Below are 16,948 nucleotides of genomic sequence, written 5' to 3' on the forward strand. Positions count from 1 at the left end.
GCCCAGTGGGCTCTGCAGTGGCCTGCTCAAGCCGTGTCGGTGGCCGCGGCCATCCACCGGACCACGGAGGCTGCGGCCTCCCTCAGGAACAACGAACTCAAAGTGAGCATCTGATTTAAAAGGAAAAAGCGCTAAAATTGAGACTTTTTAAATAGGCGTTCACACTAAAAAGCCAAACTCAGATTGACGATCTTTTGGCTTTGATGGACGCAACCCAGCCTCTGAAAACGCGGCGATGTCTGACCAATCTAGTGATGGCGGACCTGCACAACACGGAAAATCTTAGCGCCTTTCCCGCAGGCACGACGGTGCAGGACTACTCTTGGGCTAGAATAACAAGACATTATTGGAGGGAGGACTCCGTGGTCGTGTCTTTGGTGGGGTGCGATCTTGGCTATGGTTTCGAGTACCTAGGGTGTCCGCAGAGAATAGTTTTAACTCCAGCCATAGACTCGTGCATCAGGTGATATTTAGTTTAAATGGAACAAAAAAATATTGTTTTAAATTAAATTAGAGCTTATTTTTATGTTAGAGGTATTTTAATTATGCAAATAAAGAATTTTTTAATTAATTTTACCTATATCCAATCATTAAAATAATTTTTGCTGTCAATATTTTACACGTAATTTTTCAAGGGCAATGGTTGTTGCTTTGAGAGGAGGTTTTGGACTTTGCATCATCGGCGACCCTGCTGTTGGAAAAACTGAGCTTTGCCGAGAGGCCGCGAGAATGGTGGCAAAGCCATTCGTCGTATTCTCCTGCAACGAGAATTTGGCGCTCGATCAAATACTGAAATTTGTCAAGGCTAGAAAATTGCAATTTTCAATATTAATTATTAAATTGCTCGTTTATTCCAGGGTACTGTTAAAGCAGGTGCGTGGCTGTGCTTGAAAAACGTCGAACATCTTCGAGAGCCACTAGTCTCGGGACTTACTAACCACTTCAGGCAGTTAAAAGTAGCTGCTGGAGAAATCTCTGCTCCCGACTTCCAAAGTGCGATATTCGCGACCACATTGAGAGCACTCCCGAAACCTCTCACATCGCAATTTAGACCTATTGCTTTGGCCCAGCTCGATGAACGTTTTGTGTCTAAAATATATTTGCGAGCTCATGGAATCCAGGCTTGGGAACAGTAATGAAAATTTATTTAGTAATTTAAATAAATTTATTTTAAACTAATATCTTCCAATTTGCAGACTTGCGTCTAATCTGAGTGAATTTTTTATGAAGGTTAGGGATTTACTATCTCCTCAGCTCCACTACGATCTCACGTTCAAAGCGACAAAATTTGCACTGCTCTCAATGGTTGAAAGGTCACAAAAGGGAAGTGTCAATGCGAAAATGTTACAATCACTTCTTGAAAACTATTATAAACCTCGTCTCTCGGCTTGCGTAAGAACAATTTTTCAAATATAGTTGGCTAACATATTTATAAGAATATTTTCAGGACGTTTCAATGTTTGACTTGGTAATGGCCGAGGTCTTTGGAGATGCGGAAAAAACTCCAGGATTGCTAGACGCACGCTTTTTAGAGACGTTAAAAGGCGAAGTTGAAGCCCGTGGATTATTAGCCACCAAAGTGTTCCTCACCAAATGTCAGCAGTTTCGAGATTCAATCGAATCATGGCCAGCGGTTATACTTTTGGGAGACACTTTAACAGGAAAAACAACTTGCCTCCAGGTCTGAAAATTCTGATTTCCAATTTTTAAATATTGTGGAAGTGTTTAAATATTGCCACACAGTTGGTGGCAACATCAATAGCGAAGCACTCGCAGAACCAGCGGAGTGTGGTGCTCAAAGTAATAAACCCAGCAGCGTTGACCCGTGGGAGGTTGCTAGGGCAGTTCGGCGCCACTGGAGAGTGGCATGATGGTTTGAATTTATGTGATTAGTTGAATTATCCAAGCATAAATTCGAAATTATCTTTGCCCAGGCGTGATGTCAACAACGTACCGCGAATTCGCCATTTCTAGCAGCAAAATGGAAAATAAATGGATCGTTCTTGACGGTCCAATCGATAGCAAATGGGCGGACAACCTGAACTCTGCTTTAGATGAAACAGGGAAATTGTGCTTGACATCCGGCGAAATGATTAGGGTATTTTTGTTTTATTTTATTCAAAAAATATGTTTCTTATAACAATATTTCAACAGACTTCACCTTATTTGAAAATTGTGATGGAATGCGATGATTTGAAGTTTTGCTCTCCCTCACTGATAAGCAGATGCGCTGTTATTAATTTTGAATCTCGACTCGGCAGTTGGCAAAATTTGAAAGAGCCCTTTGCGAAAATAGATCTTAAAAATCGTCTTTCCATGGACGAGCAATACGAGTTGATTGTCGAGCTCGTTGATTGGCTTTTGCCTCCGCTTATCGTCCTCACTCTAACACTGGAATCGATGCTGGCTGCCACCGATCTTATTTTGTTCAACGTAATTACGTTGTTAAATATATAATGAGAATCTATTTTTTAGTGTGTGTCGAATTTCAGTGTTTCAAAAAGCTCTACCTGGGCATGCTCGGCGAAGAAACGCAGTTTTCATCTCTTTGGTTGCAAAATGCATTGATATTCTCCTTGATTTGGGGTTTGGGCTCTTGCTTAACAGGTCTTTGACAGCAATGAATTTTTATAATGAGACTCAAACTTTCTCGTAAATTACAGATGAAGGACGAACAAAATTTGACGTATTTTTCAGGAACCTGATAAACGGGGAAAATAAAATGTATCCTCGACCAAAAAGCTTCAAACTCACTCTCCAGCAACTCGTCCCTGAAAAGGGTCTCGTTTTTGACTGGGCGCTGGATAAGAAAAACAACGCGACTTGGTTGGCATGGGTCGACTCACTCCCTAAAAGTCAAATGGTATAAAGCATTAATTTTTACAATTAAAAAATTGCAAAATTTACTTTGTCCCGAAAAGAAAGTGATAGGGTGGCAAGGCATCGCTGTCCAACGCCATTTTACGCTGTCCAACATGTCCATGGGCGTCCCGCTGCTGGTTCTGGGCCCGCGAGGGTGCGGAAAAACTTGCTCGGCGATGGATTTGCTGCATAGTTTGCCTGCAGAGGAATTTTTGGTCAACGCAACGTTTCTCTCAGGCAACACTTCGGCGCAACAATTGCAAAAGACGATCGTAGGACGCCTGGACCGGCGCCGGAAAGGTGTCTTTGGACCGCCAATGGGCCGTCGGTGCCTACTTTACGTAGACGGTCTGGCGGCAGGACACGAGGGGCCAGCGGAGCTGCTGAGACAGTGGCTTGGACACGGCCACTGGTACGATGTGGACAACTCAAAGCTAGAGCTTGTCGACCTGGTATGTGTATAGTTTAATTATTCGAATGAGGCACAAATATAATTTTGATTTCTATCTCGAAAAAGGCTCTGCTGGCCACTTGCAATGATGCAATATCTCTACCCAAGCGGTTGCTAGGGCAGCTCTTTTTGTTGGGATTAAATGCTGTGTCCGACTCTGCGTTGGAGAGGATATTTTCCGCGCAATTAGAGAACCACTTCGCAAAAGGCTTTACGTCGAATATTACAAGGGCCATAAAGGTTTCCGTCAAAGGATTGAATTTTCCCAATGTGATCGAAATTTCAATGAAACAGGGGACTGTTCAAGCAACGATGGAGTTATGCCAAACTGCGCCAAAGGGTCTTGCTAACAAAACCTCGTCATGGCAACTGTCTGATTTAGCCGTTGCTCTCTCACAGGCGCAACCATCTCATTTTAGCGATGCAGATAAACTCGCCAGATTGTGGATTCACGAGGCGTCTAGAATATTTATGGACGCACTACATTCCGACACTGACAAGTTCAATTTAAAGTTTTCTCTTCTGCAATCAGAATTTTACCTGAAATTTTTAGGCAGCTGACGTTTGATTGCATCAGAAATTTGTGCGGAAAATACATGGGAAAACCGATGGAATCCATATTGCGGCGCTTGGTGCCTGAGGGAGACGCCAAAATTACTCTTGAACATCTAGAGCGTCTGCATTTCGGAAATTTTATGGAGCCTGATGCTGTTCCGAAAATTTATGATGAGGTATCTATTGTTTTTCCTCTGCTAATCCTCAAAAATGAAAGGCAGTTGTAAATTTTTTGATGCAGATGATGAAATTAAAATATTTTCTTTTATAACAATATTTTTGACGAAATGAATAAAGCTACAAACAAATTCCCTCTCTAGCAAGTGTTAAATAATAAAAATGCCGATCTGCATGTTATATTTCTGTAATTTTTTTTATTTAATTTCGATAGATTTGCGACGAAGCAGTGTTGCGGGAAAAAGTGATCTTCTACTTAAGGGAGCAAGTTGCCAGTCAAGGATCCCGGTTGGTGCTCACAAAATATTTGTTACAACACACGACAAGAGTATGCAGAGCCCTACAAAGAGCCAACTCTAGACATGCACTGCTCATAGGCGAACCCGGAAGTGGTCGGACATTTGTTGCTAAAATTGCAGCTGCCATTGCTGGATACGCAGTATTTCATGTAACTCTAATTGTGCTTCGATCAGACGAAATAATTTAATAATGAAAAAATAATAATTTTAGATCTCCCCCGCGGGAGCATACGGTGTTGAAGAGTGGAAGTCGGACCTGAAAAGGGTGCTGAGGAGGTGCGGACCTGAGGACAAACCTACAGTGTTACTTTTGCGGGAAACCATCGTGCAGCCCAGCTACAGGCTCGAGGACCTGAGCCAGTTGGTGGCCGCGGGCGAAATTCCGACGCTCTGGGAGCCGGAGGAGCGACTCGAGTTGTTTGAAGGGATGAACCAGCTTGCCAAAGTGAAGGTTCGCCTCATACAAAGTTCAACGAGGAAAGTGATCAAAGAAAAAAATGCTAATTAAATAGGGGAGAAAGTTGGAGGGAAGCAGTGCCACCATTCAAAGCTTTTTCGTCGAAAGAGTTTGCTTCAACTTGCACATCGTGCTTGTTGTGGAGCCAAACAAGTTGCTTTCCACGGAATTGAAGCATTTTCCAATCTTGACGGACAAGTTCCAAGCTGACTAGTAAGGCTTTTAGCAAAAAATAATAAAGGAAGGCCGCATTTCCCATATATAAACTTTCTTTCAGTTTTGGCGCTTGGCCGCCAGAAGCTCTAGAAGACATCGCGACCGAATTTTCGTCGCAAACAGAGGTCGCCGAAGCGGATTTATGCGTGGCAGCATGCCGCAGTTTCCACTTGGCCGCACCGCCAGGTCCGCAGGCGGCCTTTTTGCGACTGATGCACACTTTCGTCCGCCTGCACACAGCTTCCAGCGGGTCCATTTCAACGCATAAAGGGAGATATCTCTCCGGCCTGCAGAAACTGGAGCAAGCCGCTACGCAGGTCATTGAGATGAGGAAACAGCTGCAACTACTGCGGCCGCAACTCGTGGAAACGTCCGAAGAAACAGACAGGCTTATGATCAAAATCGAGCAGGACACTGTTGAAGTTGAAGCTCGGAAAGAGGTTTGAAAGCCAATAACAAATTCGAATTTGTTTCTTGTATGGAGTTTTGCTTCAATACGCTCTTGGGTTTTCATATTTTATGTCGCAAGCAACCTGCATAACATCTATGTCGAGAGAATTGTCTATTTTGAATATAAACATAATTATTCTCATCATTTTCTGATTATCGCTTCTCATCGAGTCAAATTCAATACAACAGTTGATAAAAGGGATTTTATTTTTTCTAAAGTATAATCGTAACATTGTTTATGGGTAATTTAAATTTGTTAATTATTTTTTAAAACCAATAACTAAAAATATTTATAAAAAATTGAAACGAATATATTGTTACAACTTTGTATCAAGTTACAGTTGATTTTAAAATTAAAATGTAATTCAAACTGTTTACTGGTTATCATAAATGCATTAAAAATTAATAAAAAAATTAAATATCCGCAGATTGTTGGCTCAGATGAAGCAAAAGCAAACGAGGCGGCTGCGGCAGCGCAGGCCATCAAGGACGACTGCGAGAGCGACTTGGCCGAAGCCGTGCCTGCCTTGGAGGCCGCCCTGACTGCCCTGGACACCCTCAAGCCGTCGGATATAACTGTAGTCAAGGCTATGAAAAATCCTCCGCCGGGTGTAAAGCTGGTGCTGGAGGCGATTAGCGTAATGAAAGGAGTGAAACCCGACCGGAAACCGCATCCGTCTGGTTCAGGGAAAATGATCGAAGACTTCTGGGCGCCTTCTCTGCGACTTATTGGCGAGATCAAGTTTCTAGACAGCCTCAAGAGTTATGACAAGGACGACATTCCGCCACACATAATGGCTAGGATCAGGGAAAAGTTGCGACTGCTAATTAAAAAAATTGTAAGGGAAGCAAACTTTTCTATATTTATAGGTACATTCACGACCGAGAGTTCAGACCTGAGGTGGTGCGGAAATCGTCGGCCGCGTGCGAGGGTCTCTGCAAGTGGGTCAGGGCCATCGAGGTTTACGACCGGGTGATTAAAATCGTCGCTCCGAAAAAGGCGAAACTGGCCGAGGCCGAGGCAGCCCTGGCCCAGCAGATGGCAACCCTGAATGAAAAGAGGACCCAACTGCAGCAGGTCGGTGCAAGTTTGAATTCGCCAAAAATATTAATCTCCGATTGACAGGTGTCAGATAAGCTGCAAACCCTAAATGACGACTTCGCGGCAATGTCCAAGAAGAAGAAGGACCTGGAGGATAATATAGACCTGTGCTCGCAGAAGCTGGAGCGGGCGGAAAAAATGATTGGAGGACTCGGCGGCGAGCGAAGCCGATGGAGCGAATTAGCAGCCTCCCTCGAGGGTCGTCTCGACAACGTCACTGGCGATGTTTTGCTCGCAGCAGCCACTGTCACTTACCTCGGCGGCCTCTCCGAGAAGCAGAGACAGGTTTAGAGAAATATTCGGAAATTTCCGCCAGATTTCTAAGGATTTGAAACACCCCTAATTTTTTAAGCCTCTCGCAACTTAAAACCCTTTCCTTTTTATTTACAATGAGCAGAAAATAACGATTTTTTAGTGCACCTAGAGTGAAATATTTCTTTTTAACGGCTTTTTACATGATGGGAATCTCTAGCTCCCAAATGTTTACAACTTAAAGGCAGCGTGTCTTGTTTTTTAGATAAAGTTTGTTCGCGTAACACGTGACACACCTCATAAATTAAAATTATACATCAGTGGGAGTGGTAATTACTGCGCGAGCGAACAAGCGTTTCGCGTGCGCGTCGCTTTTTAATATGCAAAGGCGGTAGGCTTGTAAATAATGGATGAAGTGCTACGAATGAGCTCACGCGAGACACACTTTCAAGTTTAACGCAAGCGACGTTATATACTAGAACGCGCGAAGTGTTGCCTGACGCACGGGGTCGCGCTACTTGATCTAGAATTTCTGAGCATGCCTAGCCAACTTTTGAGTTACCCTTTGCAGGAGAAATTCACACGGAAAAAGTTATTTGTGTGATTCCTGAACCCAATTCCGAGTTTTTTATTTTTATTAATTAAAATTTTTCAAATGGATGCACATTTCGGTTTGAATATATAATGTTGTGAAAGAAACGGTAATATATAGTTAAAAAAGCAATTTCAGGCCGTTCACGCATGACAAAATAGAAATATGAAAAGATTTGTTGGTGTTTGTAGGATATGACGGTAAAATGGAGCAACGAGTTGGACAGACTCGGCGTGCTCCACACAAAACCCTTTAGTTTGGCTGCCTGCCTTGGAGATTCGATCACAATCAGAGACTGGCAAATGTCCGGCCTTCCCGAAGAGCTTTACTCCGTTGAAAGTGCTATTGTGACGACTAATTGTGATGCTCCTCCACTTTTAATTGATCCTCAAGGTTTCTTAAAATAATACATACAAGTTTTGAAATGAACGCAAATTCATGCTTTATCCAGGAAAAGGATTGGCGTGGCTGAAGTCGACTCAGAACAACTGTATTTTAGCGAATGCATCCCACCCGGAGTTCAATATGCAACTGGAGCGGGCCCTTCAAGAAGGTCATCCTCTAATCGTACAACTGCACGAAGCAAATATTCCTCCAGTCCTGAGTAAGGCAAATGAAAATAAATAAATACAAATTTAAAACCACAAATTTAATTTGTAAAAAGTGGATGCATCTTTAATTTCCACTTTTATAGCGGAAATAAGAGTAGGATTCCTTTTCCCCCTCTCGGAAGCCGCATTCAACACGCTTAATATTATGAATTTATGCTCTCCGCTATTTATGCTGCCGTATTTTTTCGATTTTTAGTTCTTCATTTACGAGCAACAATAAATTTTAAACTTATATTATACAAATTCAATTCCTAAATAGTCATAAAGGATATAAATACCTACCTGAAACATTGCAGATAATGTTGTGCAGCGAGCACCAAATGCCAAGGTGGCCCTGACAGAAACTCAGGTCCAAGTGAACGATGCGTTCAGGCTGTACCTGGTGCTGTCCTTCAGAGCAAGTCTGGCGTCAGACGACCTGGCGAAGGTCACTCTCGTTGACTTCGGCGTTCACGTGGAGGGACTGGAAAAGCAGCTGCTAGGATTGGTGGTGGGAATGGAGCAGCCCCCGCTGGAAGCAGCGCGAAACGAGTTGGCTGTGGAGGGGGCAGCAAACAAGCAACAGCTCCAGCAAATCGAGCAAAGGATTCTGCATATGCTCTCTGATACCGAGACAAACATCCTCGAGGATGAAACTGGACTACAGGTTCTCACGGCTTCAAAGGTATACCTAATGACCTGAAAATTTAAATTAGATTAAAGATTTTTTACTTCATAGGGTTCTACGTGATTTTTTTTTTTAATTTGATGGCTTTTTATTTTGCATAAAATTTTGCTTTTTTTGCAATCAACAAGCAGCCTGGGTAATGACTTAAATATTGTTTTTGAAAAGATTAAAATTTGCAAACGGTGGCTGAATATTTTAAAATTTTATTTTATATTTTCCTTTTAAAAATTTCATCTATAGTCGACATGCATACAATTAAATAGTTTAGCACTAAAATTGCATTTTATAAAGGTATTAATTTTTTCATAAATTGTTTGATTATTTGTTCAGGCTCTCTCGGAAGAAATTTCAAGCAAACAACTGCTCTCTGCAAAAAGAGAGAAGGATATCGAGTCAGCGAGGACCGAGTACTTACCAGTGGCGAAGCACGCCACTCAACTGTACTTCTGCCTCGACGCGCTCGCCAAGCTGCATCCCTGGTATCAATTTTCCCTCGATTGGTTTGTCGAGGTCTACCAGGAGGTGAGATAAATCTGGCCATTTGCTATTTTCGTTTCAACTGCAATGTAAACGCAGCGACACGTTTTTGAAAAGAAAAAATCCCCTCGATAAGTCCTGCCTCTTATAAGTGGCCGCGGCTTGAATGTCTTTTATGTGCTAACAGGCGTTGAAAGAAACACGACGTGAGGAAAACGCGAGTCTGACCGTTCGGCTGTCAACACTCAAATCGAGCCTGACGAAAAAAATTTTCGACGCAGTGTCGCCGGGCCTGTTTGAGAGCGACAGACAAATTCTTGCTCTGCTTTTATGGGTTGCGCAACTGCGGGGAGACGTAATGATTTTGTTTACCGAAATTATACTAGTTGTAAAATTTTAATATGGTTAACAGGACAATTTCCCAGAGGCTGCGTGGCGATCGTTGCTATCTGGAAGGCACTTGGAATGTATTCCTGGGTTGGTTTTAGTTGTAAATTAATTTATTAAATGACTTTTATGGAAATCATTAGGCTGGAAGATTACCACGCAGTTAGGGAAAAGGACCCGGAAAAATGGGTACAGTTTGAAAATATTTTGGAATGTGACGCAATTCCAGAGCCATTTTCATCTCTTGAAGGTCTCGATAGGCTCGCTTTAATAAGACTTTGCAGACCTCATGCAATGCTACCTGAAATCAGGGTAAAAATTTCTATTTTATTTTTGCTGCTTTTCCAAGCACGAAATTTGCAGCGTCTCGTTCTTTTGGAGCTGGGAAAAGGTTTCTCGCGTCCACCGGCTGCCGACGTGGAAGAGGCGGTGGCTTCTGCCGGAAACAAGAGACCATTGATCATAGCTCTGGCGAATGAAATTGACCCTGTCAGGGCGGTGATCAAGGCCGCTGGAGATCGCGAATGTCAACTCATTGCACTCGGCGAGGGCCAAGAAAAGTTGGCGGAAGAAGCCATTTTCGCGGCCGCGGCGAACGGCCATTGGCTGATTTTGCACAACTGCCACCTGACTCCATCTGGATGGGAGAACACCCTTCAGAGGATGGCTGAGAAGGCGATGGTTTCCAGTCACGCTGACTTCAGGCTCGTAATCACCTTTGAAAATTCGGGGGTTAATCTTGGTCTTCTGCGTAAAGGTGCAAAACATTAAAAAAATCTTACTGTTTAATAGTTTAAATTTTTCAGGACTGAGGGTTGCTTCAGAACTTTCTAGTGGTCTCAGATCACGACTTCTACACTGCTTTGAAGACCCTGCGCAGTTAATGGCTCAAGAAAGTAAAGAGCGAAAAACACTTTTGTTCGCGCTGAGTTTTACGCACGCGGTTGCTCAGACGCGCGGTTTAGCACGAGGGAACAATTTTTGCGAGCAGGACCTCGACTTGAGCCAGGCAGTTTTGCAGGTCAGGGTGTATGGGTTTTTAGCATCTGAATTGTATTAAATGGAATTTAAAGAATTTTGATGACTGGGGTATCAGCGGCTTGAATCAGGCAGTCAGCGAGTGCATTTTACGCGCCAGGACGTCTGACCCGGGAGAAATAGCTACACTGACGGCGATTGCGGACTATTACCTGGCGCCGGAAGTGTTCAATGACGAAGCGATTTGTTTGACGAGATTGAAAACCAATGACCTGGACTCTTTAGAGGAGGATCTTGCCCCGGAAACACTACATTTGTCTACAAGCGTGCGGAGGATCAAGGGCTTCCGTGATGCCGAGCGGGTACTTTTCCGTTTTGAAAATTTATGCATCCATCTTTTATTCTAAATTTGCTTGAAGGTAATAAAAAGCTTACAAACCATGTATGGCGCCGTAGAGCCTTCAAATGCAGCGCTAATAAATGAAAAACTTCCAATGCTGAAGAAGGAAAGCTTGGCGCATACTAAAGAAAAGCTTGTACTCGTTCAGGTATAATACAAAAATTTCATGTTAGGTTTTAAAAATTAATGGAAGTTGTGTGCACTAGGAAATTTGTTTGTTGGAAAAGGACTTGCTGGAGGCAAAAGTAATTTCGCAGCATCTCAAAGAACGTCATGCATTTTTGAAAAAGTGGCTTGCTGGTGAATTTCCTCATTTCTGGCTAGGAGGGGTTGCAAGAGCGGCGACGGTTTTAAGGGCGCTTTCGCCGCCTCACACTGAAAAATTGTGCCTAGTTGTGTCTTCTGAGCAAACTTCGCCATTGTTTATGGCAAGTATTTACATCGTTTCATCCTGGCGAAGAAGCTAATGACAAAGTTGTTTTAAAGGGCGTTGAGCTGGAAGGGGCGGCATTCCAAGACGGGCAGCTGCAAGAGTCGGAGCAGCAGCCGTCGGCGATTCTGCCTGCTCTTGCTCTTGTCAACAAGGTAAATTCAAAGTGAACACTTCACTACAATATAAAGCTCTGTTCTATTTACAATGCTCGTTACAGGCCTTGGAAATTGAGGGCGAGTTCGTCTTTGAATGTCCCCTTTTTGAGAGCAGACACTCGAGGAGACTGATAGGCTTCGTTTTATTGCCTTCAAAACTGAGTCCTTCCCGCTGGAACTTGCGGGGTGTGGCGTGTTTTGCTAAGAAATGAGGAATGGTTTGCAATTCAAAAAGCCAAAATTTTATTCTTTCTTTGTGTAAATATTCTTAACAATAAAATTGTTTCCTAAACATCTATAGCGAAGATCATGAATCACGATTCTTGCATCATGAGTGTCTGTGTACAAATTATTACCGCTAACGTCGCAACTGGTTTAACCGAATTTTCAACTCAATTACATTTTTGTGCCTAGCGTAATTGACAACAACGACAACGAAAAAGAAAATGAGATGCAAAAAAATCTGGTGTTGAGAAAAATGGAAGCTAAATATCCGGTGTTAATATAAACATTTTTTATTGTATAATCTGCGTTTCCGCAAGTGTAGCCAAAAAGCCCGAAACTCTTCTAACGCTCGTCGGACCAGTGAACATAATTTTTTTCCAGATTACTCGCTATGATGAAACACACAGGGGCAATATACTCCTAGAAAGAACACGTGTGGGTTAGGGGTGCGTCGAGGGCGTGGACAGGGGGTTCAGAAGACGTAGAAGATCCAGTAGACGGCGTTGAAGAGGAGGAAGGAGACAGGGAAGATAACCCTCGAGTACTTGTCTATCACATTCACGTCCTTGATCTTGGGTATGGAGGAGCGGATCGCGGAGGCGCCCCTGCGCAGCGTCTGCATGACGCGCGGGCGTTTGTTGCCCGGCGGGCCCCTGGTGGTCCCTCGGTGAATGCGGAAACTGGGTGGGAAGCGACCAGAGTCGGTGGCCTCGGCGCCCAAACGAGATCCGTGACGGTGACGCAGTGATGGAATTGGAGACAACCGCAAGTCCTTTAACACATAATTTAATGGTGCATTATTATCATTTGATTTACATTTTTAAAGCATAGTGCATTATATAGGATTGATTTGTTAAAAATGCAAATGACACCAACTTGTTAATTATTTTTTTCTATATGAGGTTGGTTAAAATGTCAACATTCGACACTCGAGGTTGGTTGTTCCATATGGGAAAACCAAATTATAATTAAAACAGACGTCATACTCGTTGCTTTAAAAATCCCTCCTTTAATTTTTAATTTCGAAACTTAAAAAGAGAAGTTTTTATAGCAACCAGGATAAAGTCCGTTTTAATTTTTTCTATCATTCTGAGCCAGAAAAAATAATAAACCATAAATTAACTGTACATGTTTTAAATTGTTAATATACTCAAAATTTTACTTAGTAGGTTTTGATTATAATAGCGGCTTTTTTAGGAGCAGCGAGAGAAATCCCGTTTAATTGATCATTTTTGCAATAATTTTCTAGTCACCAATTCTTGCATTATTTTCTTTATCATTTGATTTATTTTACTAATGTAGCTCCAGAATAAATGAGTATGTCAACACAGATAATTTAGAGGCCTTAAAAATCTAGCTTATCCTCATGAAATGCACTAATTAGCAAATTAGGTACCATTTATCTATTCTGATGGGTACGCCCTGATAGCGATCAACTCCGCGAAATCTTGCGTCCTATTTAAACACGAACGAGTTCATAGGCTAACTGGCCTAAATTTGTTGCATTTTGTATTGAATTGCTGAGAATAAATGCTTACTGAAACCCCATGCATTGCTTTATAAACTAATAATCTCTTGCAGAGTATATTCAATTTTGCTTATTTTTTTAAAAATAATGGTTTTTACTGTGAACCATTTAGGAAACGATAAATAATTTTGAAATATGACCTAAAAATTTTAAATGTAAGCGTCTGTGGTTTTAAATAGAAAATATTTTGTATAAAATCAATGGAAATTTTTATTCTATCGCATTTTACTCATCTTTACTTTTTTAGGGAATTGATAATAATGCAGAAACCCCCATAGTAAGGGGTGTTGACCATCCCTGCTGATATTTGAACTGACGCGTAAATTATACCCAACACATTTTCTTATATCTCCAATTAAAATAATAAAAAAAAAGAATTGACGAAACACACACCTGCAGCTCAATAATCTCCTCGGGAGCAAAAGCGTCAGATGGCGGCGTGGTGTGGGGCTTTGGGGGCGGCTGCTTTTCCTGCTCCTTGCTCTTCTTGGTCTTCTTCTTGGCACGGGCGCCCCAGTAAGTGTAGTTGACAGCGGCGTACTCGAGCAGCGCGGCGAACACAAATACGAAGCACATGACCAAGTAGATGTCGATCGCCTTAACATACGAAATGCGCGGCAAACTGCTGCGCACACCTGTGCTGATTGTCGTCATTGTCAGCACGGTGGTGATTCCTGCGAAAAGAATTTGGTCCGGTTCAGTAAAATAAATCGAGAGCAAAAAAAAACGTCGATCGGCACGTACCCAGCGCCACTCTGGCGGAGGTGGCCTCGTGGTTGATCCAAAACGAGACCCACGAGAGCATGACGATAAGAATCGACGGCAGGTACGTCTGGAAGACGAAATAGCCGATGTTCCGCTGCAGTTTGAACGAGAGCGACAGCCGCTGGTAGATGCCGGTGGCCAGCTTCTCCTTGCGGTCGTTGGTCTCGTAGCCGATTATGGTGAACTGCGGCAGCTCGGCTTCCTCCACACCCGATACGGGCGTCTCTTTCCAGTACATCACAACGTCCAGCACTGTGTAGCCATCTGATGAGAATAAAATGGTTTAAATTTAGACTACCACAGCTGCCTCTGATCTGATTAAACATCATGTGAAGAGAAAATATATGTATTAAAATGAACAGAGCATCGAGGACAAAATTTAATAGAATTTTTAATAATAAAAAACCTAACTTTGCTGGAAAATTCATATTGTCACATAAAAACTTGGTATTTTGTACGTCATGCAACGCAACTCACAGCTCTCAATTTCAACCGTGCAATTCTGGTTGTCAAGGGGGTAGTAGTGGAGGTCCATCATGCAGGCGAGCGTCGTTGTGAAACGCATGCCGTACGTGATGCTGCCGTCGCCGTTGAGCCGCACCAATTTATTGCGCTCGGTCACGTCGTGCAAAAAGCTGCAGGCAAAAAGATTTGTTGAGAATATCTCGATATTAAAGCGCTCCCCGTCTGGGCTTGCCTATTTTTGTCGTTGGCAAAAAACGTGTCCGGCACCCAAATTTTCTCTGCGAAGTCGCCAGACAGCGTGAGTATCTCTTCTTCGTTGCTGAAAGCTAGGCGTTCGTCTTTCCAGTACTGATTCAGGTACATTGTGATTGTGTAGTCCTGGAAACGCATTGTGTGAATGAAATAAAAATGCAATCGTTTGTCAACGTGGAAGCGTTCGCTCGCAAGTTGTAAAGCAAGCGGACATGTTAAGCCAGAAACCCAACAAGTTTCTCTCAATTTGCTTTCATCGTGCGCAAAACAAACTGCCCTCTTTGTAGCCACTTCTTGAGCGGCCAAGTTTGCTAATTGATTTTTATATCGCTACGAGATCATCGTTCTTCTCACAACATTTTGAGCGAATAGTTTTAAGAGAGGCTCCCTCCACCTGGTCGCGCGCGATGTGATGTGTTTCGGAAGCTCAGTGGGCTGGAGACGGAGCGAAAGTGTGCCAAACTCGTCTCCAAAGAGCAGCTGCACAATTCCCCCTCTATCATCGCGTACCCCTCTGCCCGCGCGGAGGTCGATTTATGCAACCAGCGCAACTCGCGTGTGAGACAAAAAGCCTAACTTTAAAATTTGCAGGCGCGCTTGCATGCTGGAGACTGCAGCAGCTATACATCATTTTTCATTCTGAATAAGCTGGCCTATTTTTATACACAGCAACCGCCTCGGTGGAAACAAATTGCATTCTTGGAGGAAATATAAGCGCATGACATTTTATGCAATGCTCATTATTTTCATGCTTGCTGACTCCTGATTTGTTTAACACGTCGCGTGTTCAAGGAGTCTGCGGCGCCGAGTTAAAATTTTGCACGGTCTTTTTACTAACCATGTTGACCTCGGAGATGGAGTCGAAGCTAGCGATGGTCAGGTCCATGCCCACGTAGAGAGGGTCTCCTGAGAAGCAGAGAGAACACAATCAATAGCTGAGAGAGGGTAGAGACGGGGCAGAAAAGGGGTGGCGGGCCAATCGATCGCAACCTAATTTGCGGCGAGCCTCTTACATATATGAAGCTCTCACTTTCGCGCCACTTGCGTAATTTAAAAACCATAAAAAGAAGCAACGGAACAAATCAGCGTTTGTTGGCGGCATCGTTTGCTGCTGCTGCTGATAACGAGTCAGCCCTTCGTCGAGGTTGAAATGACACACGAGTTTGCGAGAGCGGCGGTCGATAACGGCGTCTTTTCTGCCTCTCGTTACTGACTGACTGACACACATAAACAGCGCCAAAATTCCAAAAATTGCACGGTTTCGCGACGATTCAGGATTTTTGCGGTCGCTGACAAAGCCAGGGTGCGATCAATAGCAGGCTGGTGTAGTCGAGAGAGTGATCAGCGGCGCGGAAAGTGCCTGCAAATCCCCGCCAATCTGCAAATTGCACGCCGCCCGAGTGGAAAATCCGAACAAAGTGGGAAGAGTGCGCTGGGCACACAGCGGAAAAGCGAACGCCGCCGCTGTTGTGGGCCAACGAACGATCGGAAATTTAATCCGACGCCGGCTCTCCGATTCCGTCGGTCCTGTTTTTTATTCTATTTGTGTGATTAACGCCGAGGCAAAAAAAAAATCAACCATTGTTCTATTGTTTCAATTCCTATTCGGAGGCTCTTCATAGAAGAACTCACTGAACAAAAACAAATTTGTTTGTTTTGTTTCGCTCACCTCCGAAATTCGGCCTGAGCCTGATGTCATAGCCCTCGAGCAGCCGCGAGATGGTCTGCGTGACATTGGAGAGGCGCTCGCTGGAGGTGGCAGCGCTGTCCCTGCAACAGTGAGAGGGTCAGTGGGGTCAGGGGGCGGCGGAGGGTCGGTACCTGGCCAGGACGGCCAGCAGCAGCAGCAGAGGCAGCATCCGCTCGGCGCGGCCTCCGCTCCGAGACTGGCGGCGGCGGGCGGGCGGGGAGGAGGCCGGCGACGGAGGGAGCGGCGCACGCGCCGCCTGGCCGCCTGCCAGCGCGCCTCGAATTAGCCGCAAGGGTCCCCGGGGCCCCGAGCGCGGGCCCTCGTTTGCGGCCCAATCGACAACGGCGAGTTTCTACATAATTCATAGAGTGCGTGCGTACGCGACGCTCGCCGCGGCCGGGCCGTTAAAAAGTTGGCCTACGAGCAAAGTTACGGCGCGGCAGTGACGCCGACCACCTGCGGAAATGACACCCTGTCGAGGGCCAACTTTTGATTGGGTCGT

At 44.0% G+C, this 16,948-nt stretch overlaps 2 protein-coding genes across 2 annotated transcripts; one reads left to right on the forward strand and one right to left on the reverse strand.

The window, feature by feature from the left end:
* Positions 1 to 858: 858 nt before the first annotated feature.
* On the forward strand, positions 859 to 11,400 carry LOC135937562 (dynein axonemal heavy chain 3-like). Its single transcript, XM_065480718.1, has 31 exons — positions 859 to 1,132; positions 1,197 to 1,392; positions 1,448 to 1,681; positions 1,744 to 1,873; positions 1,935 to 2,098; positions 2,155 to 2,433; positions 2,493 to 2,607; positions 2,664 to 2,863; positions 2,922 to 3,314; positions 3,380 to 3,553; positions 3,608 to 3,813; positions 3,867 to 4,044; positions 4,260 to 4,484; positions 4,556 to 4,795; positions 4,857 to 5,014; positions 5,079 to 5,457; positions 5,896 to 6,281; positions 6,338 to 6,545; positions 6,594 to 6,854; positions 7,605 to 7,806; positions 7,865 to 8,017; positions 8,321 to 8,688; positions 9,022 to 9,213; positions 9,356 to 9,523; positions 9,581 to 9,645; positions 9,699 to 9,867; positions 9,919 to 10,312; positions 10,362 to 10,576; positions 10,629 to 10,895; positions 10,953 to 11,081; positions 11,140 to 11,400. Exons 2-31 carry the CDS (start codon positions 1,225 to 1,227, stop codon positions 11,398 to 11,400), a joined length of 6,681 nt encoding a protein of 2,226 aa, XP_065336790.1. The 5' UTR covers positions 859 to 1,132; positions 1,197 to 1,224.
* Positions 11,401 to 11,740: 340 nt separating this feature from the next.
* Positions 11,741 to 16,731, reverse strand: Lcch3 (Ligand-gated chloride channel homolog 3). Its single transcript, XM_065481071.1, has 8 exons — positions 16,578 to 16,731; positions 16,426 to 16,526; positions 15,595 to 15,662; positions 14,737 to 14,882; positions 14,517 to 14,674; positions 14,019 to 14,303; positions 13,668 to 13,948; positions 11,741 to 12,518 (listed from the first exon to the last, which is right to left on the reverse strand). The coding sequence occupies exons 1-8, from the start codon at positions 16,613 to 16,615 to the stop codon at positions 12,219 to 12,221; spliced, it is 1,377 nt and encodes a 458-aa protein (XP_065337143.1). The 5' UTR covers positions 16,616 to 16,731; the 3' UTR covers positions 11,741 to 12,218.
* Between the last annotated feature and the right edge of the window lie 217 nt (positions 16,732 to 16,948).

Source organism: Cloeon dipterum, chromosome 2, assembly GCF_949628265.1.
Source record: "Cloeon dipterum chromosome 2, ieCloDipt1.1, whole genome shotgun sequence".
Classification (NCBI taxonomy): Eukaryota; Metazoa; Arthropoda; class Insecta; order Ephemeroptera; family Baetidae; genus Cloeon; species Cloeon dipterum.